Raw genomic sequence first — 19,161 nt, forward strand, 5'->3', positions numbered from 1 at the left:
TGTTTACTAATGCTGGGGTTAGAATCATGTTGCTACCACTTACTTATTGCCTTTTTGGGTCTTAGTTTCCCCACCTATAAATTAAGATAAAAATACCTGTAAGATAAAAGTACCTTGTAAGCTTGTTTAGGGTTTAAGTAAATTAAAAAACAAATCTTTTAAAGTTCTTAGTAGTGCCTGCAATGAGTATCAGGTATTATATTATTTGGGTTTATCACTTTTACATTTCTAGAACACAGTGGTCATGATTGAGTTCCTAATGTATCAATGAGCAGTATTTAGGATCTTGGACTATTTACTAGTTATTTGTTGTGATAAAATGACCTTTGGATTGGTAGAAATGTTTCAGTATAGAAATCTGATCTGTTCCAAAAGTAAGTAAAGCTGGAGGATATAAAGGAAGGATTCTTGTGTGGGAGTGCCTAATAATAATGATCACAAAGTTGCAAGTTTGACCTGAGTTAATTTGAGCTGATCTCATAGACCTACAAATCTTACTAACCTCCTACATTGATAAACTCTGTTTTTTACCTACATAATTATGAGTTACTATCTTCATGGTTTTCAGAGACAGGCTGAAATACTAATTGCTTTTGTACTAATTGTTTACGAAAAAAAAGTAACTGCTCTGCTGTCTTGTTTATTGTTGTCTTAGCATAATCTCTGCCTTTTGTATGCCTTGTCCAGTCACCTGCCATCTGCTACTGTGGACCTCTGGACTGCTCTGATGCTGAATACCCTTAACTGTCCACACCCCACTTGATAGAGAACAAGGACTTTTTGTTACTTCCCCTAACTTCGACCATTTTTAGCAGGAAGCAGTTTGGAGATGTAATCACCCATTTTTTTCATAGCAATGGAACGCAGAAATTGACAGTTGGGAAGTGCAACAGTGGTCCACTTTATGCTTTGAATATAGCCCTTGCTGCTCTGCCACTGAAACTTATTTTTTAAATGGACATGTTTCTTTCTCTTTCTCTCTCCCTGCTCCTTTCTAATTTCTCTCCCCCCAATCTCAGGGAAAACAGGATTACCTTTTTTCCCCATTTTAGGCAGATTTATCTGTCCCTGAGTACACACCCACCATAGGAATGAAGTAATCCCGACTTTGGGGATGGTACCAGAACATCTCAGAAATTACTATATCTCAAATTAACAAGTGGATGACAATTCCAACAGAGAACACATGGAATGTCGCCTTCGAATCACCTCTTTAAAAACCTCCTGTTCCTTCTGATGGGCAGAATTACAGCCTCTGGGAAGGAGTCCCCTGTGTTTCTCCTTTCCTAACAAGGCAATAAAACTTTTTTTCCTTTTTCTCAAAAACAAAAAAGAAAGAAATATGATCTGTTGTGCTACAGGTCAACACAGTGAAATAAATGTAAAGAAAGAAATAAGGAAATGTAAATACTGGATTTTTTAAAAATTGGGTAGTTATAGAGCTTAAAAATTATCCATAATACCTGTTTTATTTTTGCTTGATATTCCAGTGATTGTTAAAGACTATACCTATAAACAAAACCTAGTTTGATTGGTTCACTACTAAATTCTGTCTCCCTTTACACTCTGGAGTCATATCCATGCCTTATCATTACTTGTCTCTGGGAACCAAAGAACTTTAACAAATAACTAGTAATTAAGGTAGCAGCTTTTTACACAGATCATTCTGATTTCGAATTCTTTCTCTCCCACTTTTTTTTCCTAATTAAAAAATTTTCTTCAAAAAAAATTTTTTTTTGAGACAAGATCTCACTAATGTTGCCAGGCTGACGTCAAACTCCTGGATTCAAGCCATCCTCCTGCCTCAGCCTTCCCAGCAGCTGGGATTACAAGCATGCACTCCCACTGCCTGGCTTCCCACTTACTTTTGACCTTTGACAAGAAACTAATATCTCTGAGCATTAATTCTCACCTATAAACTGGAGGTGATATAGTGCGTGTGTGGTGTGTATGTGAACTATGTAGTCCATGGTACTCACTGTAAAAATATTAGCTTATTTCCTACCTTCCTCCACCCCATTGCATAATTACCTTACATCAAAAAATCAGTCAAAAGGATATGCAGGTAGATGTTCTCAAGTTCCATTGCCTTGTTTGTGGGGTGGGGTAGATTATGTGAGTTACCTTCTATTACTTTTTTCTCATTTCTAGTGAAATAAAGGGTATCATTTTCAGCTCATACCCAGCAACTTTTCAGGAAGGATAACTCAGAAAAGCATCCTAATGAGGCAAAGCTTGATGATGACAACAGTATTTTCATTTTCTAGACGTTATAGCTATAATGCTGTCCTTTACTCTTTTTTTGCCTTTTAAAGACTATTTTAATATTAATTAGGACAAAATCTAGCTATTAGGATGGGAACAAAAAGTCAAACCTCATAAGTAATTAGGTTTCAAATACAGATTTTTTTGTGTCTCATTTTAATATATTTCTGGGAATAAAAACTGTTTAAATTATTTCTGTTAACTGAGTTGCCCTTCACTCAACTATTTCTGTAAAGAAATTCACATTCTGCCCAATTTTAAGAAAAGGACCCAAGATACTCGGAAAAGAACAAAGAAATTATGATTTTCTTCCCTAAAGTTGTGAATTTGTAGGCCATATTAGAGGATCAGCTGTCACAGACCACCAGAAGGGCACAGCGCCATGGGTAACAAGCTGGGCCTATGCAGATCCTCGTTCAGTGTAACATTCCTTGGCTGTGGGCTAGACCCTGGCTACTCTTATAGTCTGTGAGGTTTTGTTTTTATTTTTTTAATTTTGGTTTTTAACCTGGACAGCACTTTCACTGTACTGCAGACTTTTCTCAGCATCTGTGTGAATGGGGGCTATTCAAGACTTCCCGTGGCCTTGTGTTTAATGAGCCCTGGTGCCCTGGCTCTGTGCTGCCTGGGACACTTGTTGAACATGCCTGAAGACCCCTCTGCTGGTCTTTCTCTCAATACACCAGGCCTGGAATCAAAAGACATTTCAAGAAGGTGTTCAGGAGAAATAAACTTAATTTTTTTACATGCATCTTGCCCATAAGGCACTTTTGGGGCGTGGGGTACCAGAGATTGAACTCAGGGCACTCTACCACTGAGCCACATCCTCAGCCCTATTTTGTGTCTTTCTTACTTACTGACTGAATTGCTTAGCACCTTGCTGTTGCTGAGTCTGGCTTTAAACTTGAGATCCTCCTGCCTCAGCATCCTGAGCCTAAGGCACTTTTTAAAGCCCTATTTTTTAGTCATATTTCCTGTTTATTCTCTGAATTTTAATTCTGCCGTATTCTTTATCTCCACTTCGGGGTAATATGAACTCCAGTGATAGACATCTAAATTGAACCCCATGCTATACAGCTTTATACTTTCAGGCGGAATATATTATTAATCCATTAAACAAGAATGTATTGAATATCATTGTATGCCAGGCACCATTTTAAGCACTGGAAATTCAACTGTAGTCAAGTAGACATGCAGTAACATATTCTAGTCAAGACAAATCATCAAAATAAATTATATTCTATAAATATGTAGTATATCTGATGATAGTAACTGATAGGGAGAAAAAAAAAAGTATCCCTGTGATCCTCAGTATCCTTACCAGAAAACTGGATGACAGTTACCTCAAACAATTATTGTTCAGTCAGATGAGAGGGCACACATAAAAACTGGGGACACTGTGGTGAATTAGAAATTCTACCTCAGGGAGCTTCCCAGACTCTCTTTAACTTGCCAGAATAGAGCAAATGTTTTTTGAGACTTACATTGCTAAGATAACCTGTATGTAATTTATTCCTGGTATATCCTCATTAAATAGGTGCCATCCTGTTCATTAAGTGCCATGTAAATGAAACTTTAAAAAATTGGATTATGTTTTTCTGTTGACACACATAATTTGAAAGATGCTCCTATTATAGTAATCCTTCCCTTTCATTGCCTCTGTTGGTGGCTATTTTAGACATCTATAAGGTCTTAATGTTAATTGGGTGGCAACATTTGTGATTATGAGAGCTAATGGGTTTGAACTTAGGCAGCCAATCATGGGATCTTTTCTCTGTTGGAAACTCTTTACATGGAAAAAGAACATAAGTTATCTGTTCTGTCACTCCTGTTCCTTGTAGTTCCCTTTGTCTTGGCCTCCTGTATCTTGGATTATGTTGACTTTGAAAAATAAATGAGATTTTCTTAAAAATTTTGCACTTCCGAATGTTGCAGTAATATGGTTTTATGTCTTATTTTTTCAGTAATGTTTTAAACACACTTTTCCTGCTAAAATCTGTTGTATTTGCTTTGCTGTTCCCCACTCCCCCTAACATGCCCTTGAGGTATTATCTGTTTCTCTGTAAAGTATAACATCATTTTTCCCCCCAACTTGCTGAGTTTTGCTGGCTTCCATCTGCTATTGTGTCTTTTGCATTTGGCTTTAGTCTCTTAGTAATGTGTTATGTAAATGAAAATCGAATGACCTTCTACATTTTTGTCTTTTTCAATTTGTTCAAGTACAAATATTCTAGATTTTGTACAATTGAATCCCTTCATTAGCTAAGAGGACCAATACTTCAAGAGCTAAATACTCATTACTTACTTTGAAGCATTCTTTTTATAAAAACATAACTACTTACAAGAGTGAGTAAAACCATAGAAAATGATACAAAATTAATCTGAGAGCTGTTTTGTTGCTTTTGAGTGACAGAGTCTATTGAAACTGAGACTGTGCATTCAGAAAAGCACTCAGTGCTTAGGAAACACTCATTCACATCAGGTTGATTTATTCTTTGCACAAACGGGCTGTGGTAGTGGGAAGTGTAATTCACAGCACATTAGCTCTTAAGTCAGTGTCACCGCTTGAGTGGTAGTGTGAGGCTTGCATGTCTGCACAGTGTAATGATACCTGTATTCCAACACTCAATTTTTCTACCCCTTTGCCTCAATCCTAAATTGATTTTTTAAAAAGTGTGAAAAAAGGGGTCTGTGCATAAAAATCACTATATATGATCATTTAAAGAGTTTTCAATATGATAAATATATTATTTTTTTAAATGGCCTCATTTCTTTCCATTAATACTTTAAAAAAATCTTCAGTTATCATTTCAGTGGGGAAAATCTTTGCCGTTGTTATTTTCTGGTGGTATGTTCAATTCCAAGGTGGCTGGGCACATCTAACTGCAAATGTGATCAATTAGTATTAGTATATCATTTTAAATATTTTTTATTTCAATCATATTTTAGTAAACTACTAGTGATTAGTAACCATTCTGAAAAGCTCCTGTCTTGATTCCCCTGTCTCAACAAACCTTATACCCTACCCCCATTCTATTTTCTCTTTTTTCCTTTTTCCAGGCACCTGTCGTCTTCTGCCACATGCCTATCAAATCTAATTGCAGCTTCGGGAGGACTTTGGTGAGGCAATTCCTTGGTCATGCTGTCCCTCAGGAATTTAATTCGAATGGGATGTGCATGTGGCCCTGGAGCCATGTCAATGACTGCTACAGCTCCCAGATTCTAAAGGCTGGTCACCTCAGGCCTTAAAAGTTGTTTCAAGTCTAGGACAATTTAGTCTCAGGATAGATATGGCAGTAATAATGCAATTTGGGTCATTTTGTCAATGGAAATTAACCTTCAGTGTTCTAATTTTATATAAAAATCTATGACATACAGACCATTTTTAGTCTCTCTCAAACTATAGTGCTTTAAAACAATTTTCATAAGCGTTTACTTTTTTCTTTTACAACTAATATTACCGTCATCAAATTGCTAAATGTGTGTGTTTTAAACATAACTTCTTTAACACTATTTTTAAAAATTTTTATCATTCTTAATTTTTTTTTTTTAAAGTTGGAGATGGACAGAATGCCTTTATTTGTTTATTTTTATGTGGCGCTAAGGTTCAAACCCAGTGCCTCACACATGCTAGGCAAGTGCTCTGCTACTGAGCCCACTTCTTTAATACCATTTAAACTTTGGCCCTCTGACTAAATCTTAGAAAAATTAAAAGTGAAGTATGGGAACCAAAAACATACCCAACCTAGTGCTCTGGGGTTCATTAAATATGGGTTAATTTTTTTTCTTACAATGAGAAACACACCTTATCTACCTTTAAAAATTTTTGTTTTTAAAAATACAAAGCTTTTTCTCCAGACTGAAAAAGAGATCAGTGAGTTGTATGCAGTTCGGAAAACAAATCATCCAGAAACTAAAAATCCACTAACACTCAGTACCCCTTGATAATATTTTACTTTTCCCTATTGTGTTTCTTTTCATTTTTAAAGAACACATTTCAAACACATAGAAAAATGCATGAACTTTCTGTGTATTGAGCATCTAAGAATGATACCCAGATGTAAAATGTTAACTTTCACCGTATTTATTTCTAGTTTTTGACATTGGGTTTCTTTGTTTATGCATGTGCGTGCATATTTTCAAACATAATCAAGATATTATTATGTATCTAGATTTATATTTTTTCTTTAACATTTTAAATGTTTTGTCATATCCTGATTTTTATTTTATTTTTTTTTATTTTTGTGGTGCTGGAGATGGAACCCAGTTCTTCTTGCATGCTAGGTAGTCATTCTATCACTGATCAATAAATTTTCAGTATTGCTTTGTTGTAACACAAAATTTGTGTTTTTATGGCAGCACAATTCACAATAGCCAAATTATGGAGCCCCAACCCAGATACCCATCAATAGATGAATGGACCAAGAAAATGTGGTATATATACACAATAGAGTTTTACTCAGCCATAAAGAAGAATGAAACTGTGGCATTTACTGGTGAATGGATGGAAGTGGAGAACATCATGCTAAGTGAAATAAGCCAGACTCAGAAAATCAAGGATTGAATGTTTTCTTTCTTATGAGGAAGCTAGAACAAAATGAAGAGAGGGGAGGGGATATGATATCATAAAGATGTAGGGAAGACCAGTGGAGTAGAAGAAGGGGATTGAGAGGGGGAGAGGAGGGATGGGAAGGGGGGAATGTGTAATGAATTTAACAAAAACATATTATGTGTACATATAAATGTACATATAGTATATATTATGTGAATTCCACGCTTATGTATACCTATAAAGCACCAAATAAAAATAAATAAATGGTGTGGGGATATATATATAGCTCAGTTGGTAGAGTGTTTGCCTTGAATGCACAAGGCTCTGGGTTCAATCCCCAGCACCACAAAAATAAATAAATAAATAAATAAACAGGTGAAAGGAAGATTAGTAGAGTAGAAAAACAGGGGAAGGCCTAGGGGCTCCAGGGACTGAAATGGAGTAAATTAGATTCTACGCATATATGATTTTGTCAAAATGAACCCAACTATTATATGCTGCTGTTCATATCACTACAATGCACTAGTTAAAAAAAAAATTGTGCCATTGTATGGACAGGTTTGTTTTTAAAAGGTGATAATTTAATTTAATTTTATATTATTTTCTAGCTCTTTTAATATATCATATTCTATGATTTAAACCACTGTTTTTCAAAAAACTGTAGTTACAACTCATCAGTGGGTTACAAAATCAATTGTAGCAGGTTGCAGTTAGAATTTTTAAGACAACTAAAAGTAGAAAAGACCAGGGTATACCTCAGGTTCTTTGGCAAAAATTGTACATATTTTCATCAATGTCTTTAGTTGTCTGCATGTAATTTATTTTATTTATTTATTGTGGTACTGGGGATTGAACCCAGGGGCCCTCTACCACTGAGCTACATCTCAAGCCCTTTATATTTTTAATTGGAGACAGTGTCTGGCTAAGTTGCCAAGGGTAACCTCATACTTGTGATCCTCCTGCCTCAGCCTCCTGAGTAGCTGGGAATATAGGTGTGTATGTAATTTACCAAAAAAAAAAATTAGCTAAAGGTCACAGTCATAAGCATTATTAGGCATCTTATCAATCTACCTACCTCATGTGTTTGAATTTAAAATCCATTTTAATGCTTTTTCTGGATAGATTTATTAGGATTGGACGTATGAAAAGTGGGGTAATAAAATAGTAAAACACACTCTATACCTCTGGGTTTTAGCACTGTAGGGAGTTCTTCCTCACAGGTGATTGTTTTCATTTAGTTTTACATTAGGGGGCTTTGAGCCTGTGTCAGAATGATGATCCCTTATTAAATGGTAAGTTGTTTATTTAATATTAGATTATAGCTTTATCAAAAGATTGTAATTTAGATCATTTGTATAAGTTAGAATTCTGAATAAATAAATCTCAAAAGCATCTTCCCTTGCCCCAGTTCTTTCATATCACCTGTGCTCCTCATCTGGAAGTACCTTTGCCTTCTGTTCAAAGGGCAACATTCTCTCAGGAGCACAGCTGCAGTGGTGGATTCACTCAGTTCTCCCAAGTGAAAAACAAGGCACAAGGAACACTTCAATGTATTGAGTTCTCTCTAAAACTTAAGGAACAGGCCCTTTAATGAGATATGATTTTTACTAAAAGTAATTTTTTAATATAGTATTAAAATAAAAAATATCTTTCAGCATGTATTTTAAAGAATACACTGGGGGTATTTCTCTTGTGTAGCTATGACTTTTAAAGCAGTCATTATATTTTAAGAAGAGGGACTCAGAACTGCAGAGCCAAATGATTGAATCTGGCAAATGGATAATAAGGAGCCATGAGAAAGTTGGGCATAATAACAGGTCTGTTTGGGGGGAGATGCATAAGATGGAGAGCCTACTGCCCTACTCCTTGAAGCTGTTCATTCACTCATCTTTCACTTTCCTGAGATCTTTTCTGTCAGTTACTCTGCTTAGGTGCAGGGTACCCCCAGATGACTATGCTTGAGTGTTCTCAAGGTTCTTGTAGCCTTGTGAGGGAGTCCTGTGAACAATAATTAAATAGCAAAGCTGTGAAGCATAAACAGGCCTGGACTGTCAAGTCCAGATTCTGTTTAAATCTTGACCAGTGTGACTAGTAATTATTGAACTTTTCTAATCCTTGCTAATTTTCCTCATTTGTGAAGAGAGATTGCTAATTACTTTCTGGGGTTTTTTTTGTTGTTGTTTGTTTGTTTTGTTTGTGTGTGTGTGTGTGTGTGTGAGAGAGAGAGAGAGAGAGAGAAAGAGAGAGAACAGTAGATACCTAGCATTATAGTATGTTACAGTTATTGTCTATGTCAGTGTTATTATCGCTTTTATTTCTGAGTGTGTTAAGTGCCAAACTAGAGGTTTATAATAAGTGCCCATGAATGAGTCAGCTACTGCCTTCAGTTTCTGTATGCTGCACTGTTGGAATTCTCTGCCTCCATTGCCCAGGTGTGTACAAGCTTCTTTATCTGTGTCTTGGATACCCTTTTGTCTGTTTATAGAAGTAATGAATTCCTTTGTGTTGTTACTCACCCTTCCTTAGTCCCCTGAGCATAGGAATTCTCCAAGGTTCTTTTCTCTTCCTTTCTTTTCTTTCCCTTTTTATCTCTGCTGTCCCCCTCCATTCCCTGTTTTCCCTTTTCTCTTCTCTTCCCCCTCAGAAACTCATCCATCAATTCCTACCGTTTAGCCATCACTTCTGTGAAGATGCTTCCCAAATCTATATCCATAGCATTTCCAGCTGCCTGCTGGGTATCTCCATCTGGAAGTCCTTGCATTCAAAGTTACCATGTCCAAAACTGAACTCATTATTTCCCCATTAGCTCCTCTTCTTTCTCTACTAACTGCAGCATCATCACCTCCAACAAACAAGTTTGAATCTTAAATTCAGCCCTTGCCTTTCCTTTGCTTCTCCATTCCTTGCCAGTTCCTCCCTTCCCCAGTCGGCCAGAACAGCCTGTCCCATCTCCATGCTGCTGCCATCCTTCAGCTTTTCTTTTCCATCCCTTTTTGCCACTACCCTAATTTAAGCCCTCATTACCTCCCACCTGGGCTACTGAACCAGGCTCCTCCTAACTAATCTTCTCTCCTTCCCTCTGTTGTAGGGGACAGATGAGGCAAGGCACCAAAGATAGCAGGAAAACAGTTTTATTTGGCTGCAGCCAGGTTCAGAGGGTAAAGCTTTCACTGTAATCAATTAATTGTCTGAACTCTGAGTTCAGGTAGTTTTAGAACTTTATGCCCTTCGGGTAAGGTGGGGGGCAGAAGTTCCTAGTCTGCAGAAGTTCACATAAAAGCAGCTTTTTCTTTCACTGTTTTGGGCAAGTTAACCCTTCAAGGACAACACCTGAGAAGGGGAGAGCTTCTTCTCCCCTTTCTTTCCTCCCCCTGCCAGCTGTTACCATGGAGCCCAATTGGTAGCTTATCTTAAAAATGTAGACATCTCTGTGAAGCCCCAGCTCAAGGCCAGAGCCCTTGTTAAAGGCTCTGTCTTTTTAAAATCACATTTTGCATTTGCAAACACACCTTTACAGACTACTATACTGGATAAATGTTTGTGAAAAACTAGTAAAGGGGCGTTCAGCATCTGGAGTGCTGATTTCTTCCAGGCCGGTGGCCAAGTAAAATAGAGCAACAGGAAAATAGGAAGTTTACTTACATTGAATTCTTTTGTAGAGACTCTTCTACTGATAGTCCTAAAATCAATTATGGTGAAGATTTCTGGAGAAGCTTAGTTAAGATTTTCTGTGGAGGAGGTGGTACTAGTATACCTTCTGCATTCTACTGCCAGAGTAAATGGTATTAGACCTAGAATACCAGGTTTAGTCTTTAGCTCTAATCACACCATTGTCTTGCTGACAAATCATCCTGTGCCTCCACATTGCCTGCAGACCCAAGCCTAGTCCCTTTGTTCTTTTTTTTTCTTTAACTTTTATTGTTGGTTGTTCAAAACATTACATAGTTCTTGACATATCATATTTCACACTTTGATTCAAGTGGGTTATGAACTCCCATTTTTACCCCGTATACAGATTGCAGGATCACATCGGTTACGTATCCACTGTTTTACATGTTGCTATACTAGTGTCTGTTGTATTCTGCTGCCTTTCTTATCCTCTGCTATCCCCCATCCCCTCCCCTCCCCTGGGAGGAAGAGCATGAGAAGAAGATTAACATTAAACAGGGAGGAGAGGTGGGAGGGAAAAGGAGAGAGAAGTCCCTTTGTTCTTTAGACTATCTTTTCATGGCCTTATTCACCTGCATGTGTTGCCTGAATGGATAGCTCCACAGCTTTTGAACCTTTTCTCTCTTCTCCTTGTCACTGCTTATCCTGTTTCTTACTCCTGAAATAACCCTTTTTCCATTCCAGTATCTCTAGCACCATCCCATCTTATATTCTCTACTCAAGGAAATTTGACCATGTTTCAGTTTCTACCATAAGGGCCACCTCCAGCAATAAGGAATTTTCTTTTTTCCTCTGTGTACTGATAACCTGTTTGTTACTCTACTGTCTTTGTTACCTTTTCTTTATAATATTAAGCACATATTCAAATATATTATGAGTTTACTATTATAGCTGTTTTCTTACAGCTCATATTTCATTGTGTACCCCTCATACTTTGTACGTTTGTGTTGAAATGAAATTTGAGAGGATATTTGAAAAAGTGCCATAGAAGTGATTTGAGGACTTGAGATACTTACAGGATTGAGTTAAGGAAGAAAAATGGTTAATAGTGTGGAAAGATATGATGAGGCACGAGCATCGCAGTCAGCCATGGAAAGCATAATGTGAGAAGGGAACGGAGCTGGCTTGCCTGAAGTTTCACCTGAATACTCAATCTTTATGTCCACGAAATTGCCTAGTTATTAGGATATGTTCATCTGTTATAGATCTGGAGTAGAATTTTGAAAGAAGTGTTTTCCCCTCAATAGTCAGCTTACAGGCTTTCAGAATAAAATTATTTAAAATTACTGATATATCTATATAATCTAAATTCTAGGACAGTGTAGCACGCAATGTCTGTTTGAATTGAATCAAATGTTATTTTCGGGGTTAGACATCTCAAGATGTCCACCAAGTTGGCCCATGTTTCTCATTGAGTATTGTAAAAGCCTTCTATCTGGATTCTCATACCCACTTGGTTTCCTCCTCTCTTCTCCAGCCAAGTTGTTTTTCTACACTGAGGAGAGAGGATTTGGAGAGGATGATTTTTTTTAAAAATATCTGATTATGTTTAATAAAATGCTGTTGTGTCTTTGTATTACTCTTTGGATGAAGAGCAAAACTGTTACTAAAGCCTGTTCAACCTATGTGGTCCAATCCCTATCTGTCTCTAACCTCCTTTCATACAATGTTCTCAGCCAGGGATATGCCCATTCTTGGTCTGTAAATACACTCCTCTTACCTGTCTCTTCCCACATCCTCTTTTTTTTTTTTTAAGATTTAAAAAAAATTTGTTCTAGTTAATCGTGTTAATCATGACAGTAGATGCATTTTGATGCATCATACATAAATGGAGCATAACTTCTCATTCTTCTGGTTGTACACAATGTGGTATTACACCAGTTGTGTAATCATATATGCACATAGGGTCATAATGTCTGATTCATTCTACTATCGTTCTGTCCCCCTACCATTTGCCTTCTTTACACTTCCCTCCACCCAATCCAAAGTACCTCTTTTCTTCCCTTGCTGCCCCCCTTATTGTGAATTAGCATCTGCATACCAGAGAAAACATTTAGCCTTTGTTTCTTTGGACTTAGCTTATTTAGCTTAGCATGATATTATCCAGCTCCATCCATTTACCAGAAAATACCATCATTTCATTCTTCTTTAAGACTGAGTAATATTTCATTGTGTTTATATACCACAGTTTCTTTCTCCATTCATCCATTGAAGGGTACTTAGGTTAGTTCCATAGTTTAGCTATTGTGAATTGAGCTGCTATAAACATTGATGTGGCTGCGTCAGTGTAGTATGCTGACTTTAATTCCTTTGGATATAAACCAAGGAGTGGGATAGCTGGGTCAAATGGTGGTTCCATTCCAAGTTTTCTGAGGAAAAACATTTCTTTAAATCTCCTGGAGGTCTCTTGCTCTCATAACCCTGTTCATCCCTAAAAGTAATTCATGTTGCATTTAATCATGATATTTTTCATTCAGACTGTTATCTACAAGAAGGGAGATCACAGCTCACCATTGCTTGTCATTATGTCCTCCACTGCCTGTTTAGTACCATGCCTGACATGTAATCAGCATTCAGTACATTTTTGACTGAATAAATTTGAAAAACCAACTTTACCATTCTCTAAGCTAGCATTCATTGTATGTGGCAATACAGGTTGAGCTATTCAAAATGCTTAACCACATATGTTTCAAATTTGGGGTTTTTTGTTTGTTTGTATTTCGGAATATTTACATAGTCCTTAAATCTGAAACTTTTGCAACCTGTATGTGATTTTACCATCTTCTGGATATGCTCCTGTTTGTGGATGTAACTCCTTAAAGAGAGACACTGATAGTAGATAGATCAGTGTTCCCGGTAAAATATGATCTGGATTATATGAAACATATTATCTTTTTAAATTTAGAATGCCAGGAACTTTTTTATGCTGAGAAACAAAATTTCTTACTTTCTTAGGATCAGAGCTAATTTTTGAGTTGTGGGCATCATCAGTTTATCTCAGTACTTTTTAAAAAAATTTGTTTATTCTGATTTGTTATACATGACAGCAAAATGCATTTCTCATAGTAGTCACAGATTTTTCATGTCTCTGGTTGTACACAAAGTAGAGTCACACCATTCCTGTTTTCATACGTATACTTAGGGTAATGTTGCCATCTCATTACACCATCTTTCCTATCCCTATGCCCGCTTTCTTTCCCTCCCTCTCCTTTGCCCTATCTAAAGTTCCTCCATTCCTCCCATGTCCCCACCCCCCAACCCCCATTATGGATCAGCATCCACATATCAGAGAAAACATTCAGTCTTTGGTTTGGGGGGATTGGCTTACTTCACTTAACATGATATTCTCCACCTCCACTCATTTACTTATAAATGCCATGATTTTATTCTCTTTTAATGCTGAGTAATATTCTATTGTATACTGTACTGTTTTTGAAGGTGTTAATGAAGTGAATGTCAAGAAGTTGCTTTTAGAAACAGTTATTTAATTAACTTAAGCTGGTATCCATTTGTTTTTCTTCCTGACCTTTTCAGTACATTGATAGTAATGCTTGCAGAAGAGTGGTGTAACTTTTGTCCTTCGGGAAGGGAGAAAAGTGAACAATATTTGTAGGAGATTCTATATGCAAGTAGAGTGGGGGAAGACGGATGGGAGGAGACAGGGAGTAAAAGGAAAGGAAGGAATTGAAAAAAAAGTAGATCATAAAAAAGCATCAAAGAGAATATAATTTACTGATAACTTGATCTCCTACCATATGCTTCACAGAGTTATAGGCTTTATCCTTGTTATCTCTTCCCCACCATGAGTATGGAAAGTAGACATTGTTACTCTCATTTTATAAAAGAGTTGACAGCCTTCAAGTAATACAGCTGGTGAATAACAAAAAGAATTTTTCAGACATAAGCCTGTCTGGTTCTAAAGCCTACTGTTCTAATTATATTTAGCAAATAGTTTTGTCCATGAGATGAAGCAGATACAGAGTCACTATTTGCATTATGATTAAGAGTGTCTATAGGGGCTGGGGTAATTAATTAAAGATATTGTATCAAACTACAACTAAAAAATAAATATATAAAAAAAGAGTGTCTATAGACCTTAAAACTAACTATTTGCCTGGTCAGAGCCTGGCTCTGTCAAGGCTCCACTATTTTTCAGCTATGGTACCTTGGGAAAGTCACTCAATATTTCTGTGTGCTTCATTCTCATCTATAAAATCAGGATAATTGTGGTACTTTCCTGTTTGAGTTGTGAAATAATTTAGTTAATATATAGTAAAGCATGTAGAACAATTCCTGATACGTTAAAATACATAAAGCATTAGATAAGTGTTTACTGATGCTATTATTAATCCCCTGTGAAGGTTCCCATCTCTAAGAAGATTGGAGAAAATGTTGTCAAAATTGTTGCTAGACCTAGTTTCTCAGTGTGACTAGGTTTGTGTTGTCTCCAAATTCACCTGCTAGTGTTCTTACTGTATCATCATATCCCTCGTCCCTGACCAGGCTCAACCCCAACACCCATCCACATCTACATCCACCCACACACAAAGCCTTACCTACCTCTTTTGCCTTTCTAGAATTAAAGATCTATTCAAACCTTCTCTTTAATATTATAAAAGAAAGGATGCATAAAGATTCACTGTAGGTAATACCTAAAATGAGGACTTGATAGCCTTAGTTAAAATTTGCAATTACAAGCAAAAAATTTAGAACAAGATCCTATTTTACATTTTCTTGTTCCCCACAGGGTGCTTTCCAGCCTTCCTACAATTTGGATCCATAAGATTTAGGCAACTTGTTATATAATAATAAAGAGTTTAGGACTTTTCTCATATTTTGTTTCTGCTGCAATGTAATTTGGTTACCTTAACTTCATTTTCCTAGGAAATGAAAACTTCTTTTTTAAAATTACTAACCTTTCTAATTACTGAAGATCACTTGCTTGGTTAAGGGTAAGATATATCAGTAAAAGAGGTAAAGTTGTTCTTTTGCAAAGAACCTGATTTGTCTTATTTTGAAACTAATGAAGTGTAAAAAGGGACCTCTTACAAATTTCTGTTCAGAAGCTTGAGAGGCAAAGATTTTTAAGTAATATATTAACTCATTATCTTTGGTTATGTTAACTTCATTAACTTAAGTTGATTCTTTTTTCAAAACTAAGTCTTAATTCAATGAACAATACTAATTTTTAGCATTGCTTTTTTACCACATTCAAGAACTATACTTGTATACTATTTATTTATGCTATAACATAATCTATTTGATTAGTACTCACAAAGGCATTCTTCTACCTATTAATTTATCTTAACATTTTGCCCATTTTCTTTCATTTTAAATGATGCCATTTAGTCTTTTATGACAACCATTTGCAACACTTTAAAAAGAAAATGTGTTCTAGAAAGTATTGCTAGCTCCAGTTATAGCAGAAATTATAAAAGTTCAATCCTCATAACAAAAGAAATATGACATCCTAAATTAAAGCCTTATTATTGCCTAGAATGATGATGCTTTCCTATTAATAGGAAATGACAAGATTTTTGCTGATGGCATTCATTTCTATTTACTTAAATGCATTTTTAAGTCATTTGGATTTTTTTAATCCTTTCATTCTCTAAACTTCTTTTCTACCATAAAGACAAATAATTTTTTTTTACCATTCTCTCTTATTACTATCATCACCAAATAGTATTGCTTCATCCAAGCCATACAGTTTCTGTTACAATTGCCATCAACTACCAAAACACTTTAAACTATGGCTTCCTGTAGAGCACTTACCTAGCATACATACTATACCTGAGTTTACCAGCAACAACAACAACAAAAGAGGGAGGGAGGGAGGAAGGAAGGAAGGAAGGAAAGAAAGAAAGAAATAGATAGTAGAAAGATCCAGAGAGAACTAGATCATCAAGCCTTATAACTTTCAAGTATCACTTTTTAAAACCAGACATGGATTTCTCTAGTCGTTTCTATGTTCCCTGCTTTCTCAATTGAATTCCTTCCTCCCCATCCCTTTCTTTTCAATAAATCCCATTGACCAGTTTTAAAATTTAGATATACTCATAGCAGTTTTCTAACTTGGTCTGACTGATCCTGTGAAGGTATATTAATCCTCTTTTCCCTTTACTTGTTGGCAGGGGGCTTGTGCATGACAGCCGCCATAACCTCCAGTTGAGGGGCTTGGTGGTGCTGCTTATTTCGAAAGCAGCTGGGCCCAGCGGAGTGAACACTTCACAGAACTATGACACAGTCAGTGGGATCTACTCATGGTAAGAAGAAATAACTCTTCCAACATTGTTCTCTAGATTGTGTTTTCTTTTACTGAATAGTGGTCAGTGGAAATCGCTGTTTAGCCCTTTGTCACTCTCTGATTCAAAGACAGAGTAAAATATATTGTAGGTTTCTAAAAATGGATTTTTGCTGTTCCTAATGAGTCTAATAGTCTTGACCAGCTCCGTGTATACCTCTCGTAAATTTTGCCACACATTTGTATCAAATGCTTTCATTTCTACCTTGAGCATTTAAAATGTTCTTCTCATTACCCCCCTCTCCCATAATGGCCTGCTGCATCTCTGTAGAGATGCATGTGTCACCTAATTGAAGATTTGTGATTTTTAAACCTACTCAGAGTGCTATCTAATTGTATAAAGACTAATGCTACTCCCATTTTAGGAGAAATAGTCTACTTTAGTGCTATTCTTTCTATTTGATTTTGAGTGGTTTTTTAAAAATATTTGTTCAGTTGTCAGTGGACCTTTATTTATTTTTTTATACGCAGTACTGAGAATTGAACCCAGTTTCTCACGCATGTGAGGCAAGCAAGCGCTCTACTACTGAACTACAACCCCAGCCCCGAAAAAGGGTTTTTACTAGGTTACTACAATAAGAAATTTTTATATCTTATACATTTATAAAAAGTAAATTTATAAACATGTTTCACTCATTTTTTCTGCATATAAAATAAATTTAAAATCTTTAATTTTTTTTAAAAACTGCATATATTTTTAGTAAGAGTATATCAGCAATAATTTGATTTAATCCTAACAATATGCTTGGCATTGGGTTAACAGCTTGTATAGAAGTAACAATCTGCGAGTAAACTTTGGCATGTGAAGTTAAAACCACCCTAAAAACATGATGACAAGGAAGTTTTTCTCACAAAAAGAAGCATTTCTAGAAACTTTGACTTATGGCTAATTGACCTTGTTTATTTATTGTAAAATCAATACATATCTATGATTTTTTGTTACTTCTAGCAGTCTTATCCATAAATATTTTCTTGTATACTATTTAGAGATGACTATTACTTGCCATGTGTGAAGTCCAATGACCCTTCCTCATTAACAAGCAAGCAAAGAAAATTACTGGAGAGGCTAAAAATGACCACTCCTTTGGCCAGTATCATTTTACACATCTGTCATTATTTGTCCATATAAGTGTCATCCCTAGAAAGGGTATCTGGAGATCACTTTCAGTTCTTACTCATTTGGAAATAATTTATATTTGTTTTATGCTTTCAGGTTACTAATTATTCTTATGACAGTTATCATTTAATCTTTATAATATTCAATAGCTAGGAGTTGTTATACTCATTTTTCTCTTGAAAACATTTTTAAAACTTCAGACTTTTTCAGGTGACATAGCTAGCAAATGGGGAAAGCGAAGTTCTACTTCTGGATCTCTTCTCTCTAAATCTCTTGTGTTTTTCCATCTTTCTGTTCTCTTTCACATAATTTATTTTACCTCTACAAGTTATTAATACTAGGTATTAAATTGGTATGACAAAAACGATCTTAGTATAAGGATGTCTTAAAAGCTGGGTTCAGTGATGCTTGTCTGTAATTCCACCTACCCAGAGGCTGAGTCAGGGGGATCGAAAGTTCAAGTCTAGCCTGGGCATCTTAGACCCTGTCTCATTATAAAAATAAAAAAGACTGGGGATGTAGCTCAGTGGTAGAGCACTTGCATGTGCGAGGCCCAGGGTTTGATCCCTAGCACCCGCCCCCCCCACACACACAAAATGTTTTGAAAAACTTACAAATTGAAGGCAGCTTGGGAAATCTTTAATATATGTACATTCTTCCCTGATACCTACTGGAATCGGAGCTCAACATTTTAGCCTTTAAACTTTGTAGAAACTCGTGGTTCAGATTTGTTGGGGTTATAGGAGAAAATACATAAAGATTTAGAATGAATACTAATAGCCCTTTGATCCTTGGAAAGCAAATGAACTTCATATCACCTAACATCCTTTATATCTGCTTATCATCTTGTATCTACTTGTATTATTTGGGTAACTACATATGTATAATGAGTACCAGCAATTATCTTTAATAACCGTTGGAAAGTACTGCTCGATACAGTATTTATTGGTTGCGTAAGTGAATCATCCTCATTTTATAGAAGAGATAAAGTTACTCAAGTTAAAACTTGTTGAAAATTTTTTAGGTAGAAAGTGGTAGAGTTGGATTAAAATCCTGTTTTTATTCTAAAGTGTGTAGCCATTCTACCCTTGAGGGGTTTTTAATCTATATGTACACTGTGATGTTACCCCATGTTTCTGATTTCTTATCCAGCCTCTAAAAAACAATTACATTGCTTCTGATCCTTCCCATAACATAAATTGGTAGATGATGGTTGTAATTTGAGCAATCAGAGTAAAAGAACTTTGTGAAAAA

General features: G+C 36.0%; 1 protein-coding gene and 1 non-coding gene across 3 annotated transcripts in view; both read left to right on the forward strand.

Moving 5' to 3' along the window:
• The window catches only part of Pdss2 (decaprenyl diphosphate synthase subunit 2), a 279,973-nt gene that overhangs the window by 97,412 nt on the left and 163,400 nt on the right, over positions 1–19,161 (forward strand). Inside the window, exons 2-3 of one of the 2 annotated variants that reach the window (XM_046430499.2) lie at positions 5,326–5,385; positions 16,621–16,752. In XM_046430499.2, the coding sequence (XP_046286455.1) occupies positions 5,326–5,385; positions 16,621–16,752 (192 nt within the window). The remainder of the gene's footprint in view (positions 1–5,325; positions 5,386–16,620; positions 16,753–19,161) is intronic. The other variant, XM_046430505.2, reaches the window with a different exon arrangement.
• On the forward strand, positions 7,085–7,166 carry Trnas-uga (transfer RNA serine (anticodon UGA)). Its single transcript has one exon. It is a non-coding gene; the product is annotated as a tRNA-Ser (tRNA).

The sequence above is a fragment of the Marmota monax genome, unplaced genomic scaffold, assembly GCF_021218885.2.
Source record: "Marmota monax isolate L192 unplaced genomic scaffold, Marmota_monax_Labrador192_F-V1.1 WCK01_AAM20220418_F8-fsc00013, whole genome shotgun sequence".
NCBI lineage: Eukaryota > Metazoa > Chordata > Mammalia > Rodentia > Sciuridae > Marmota > Marmota monax.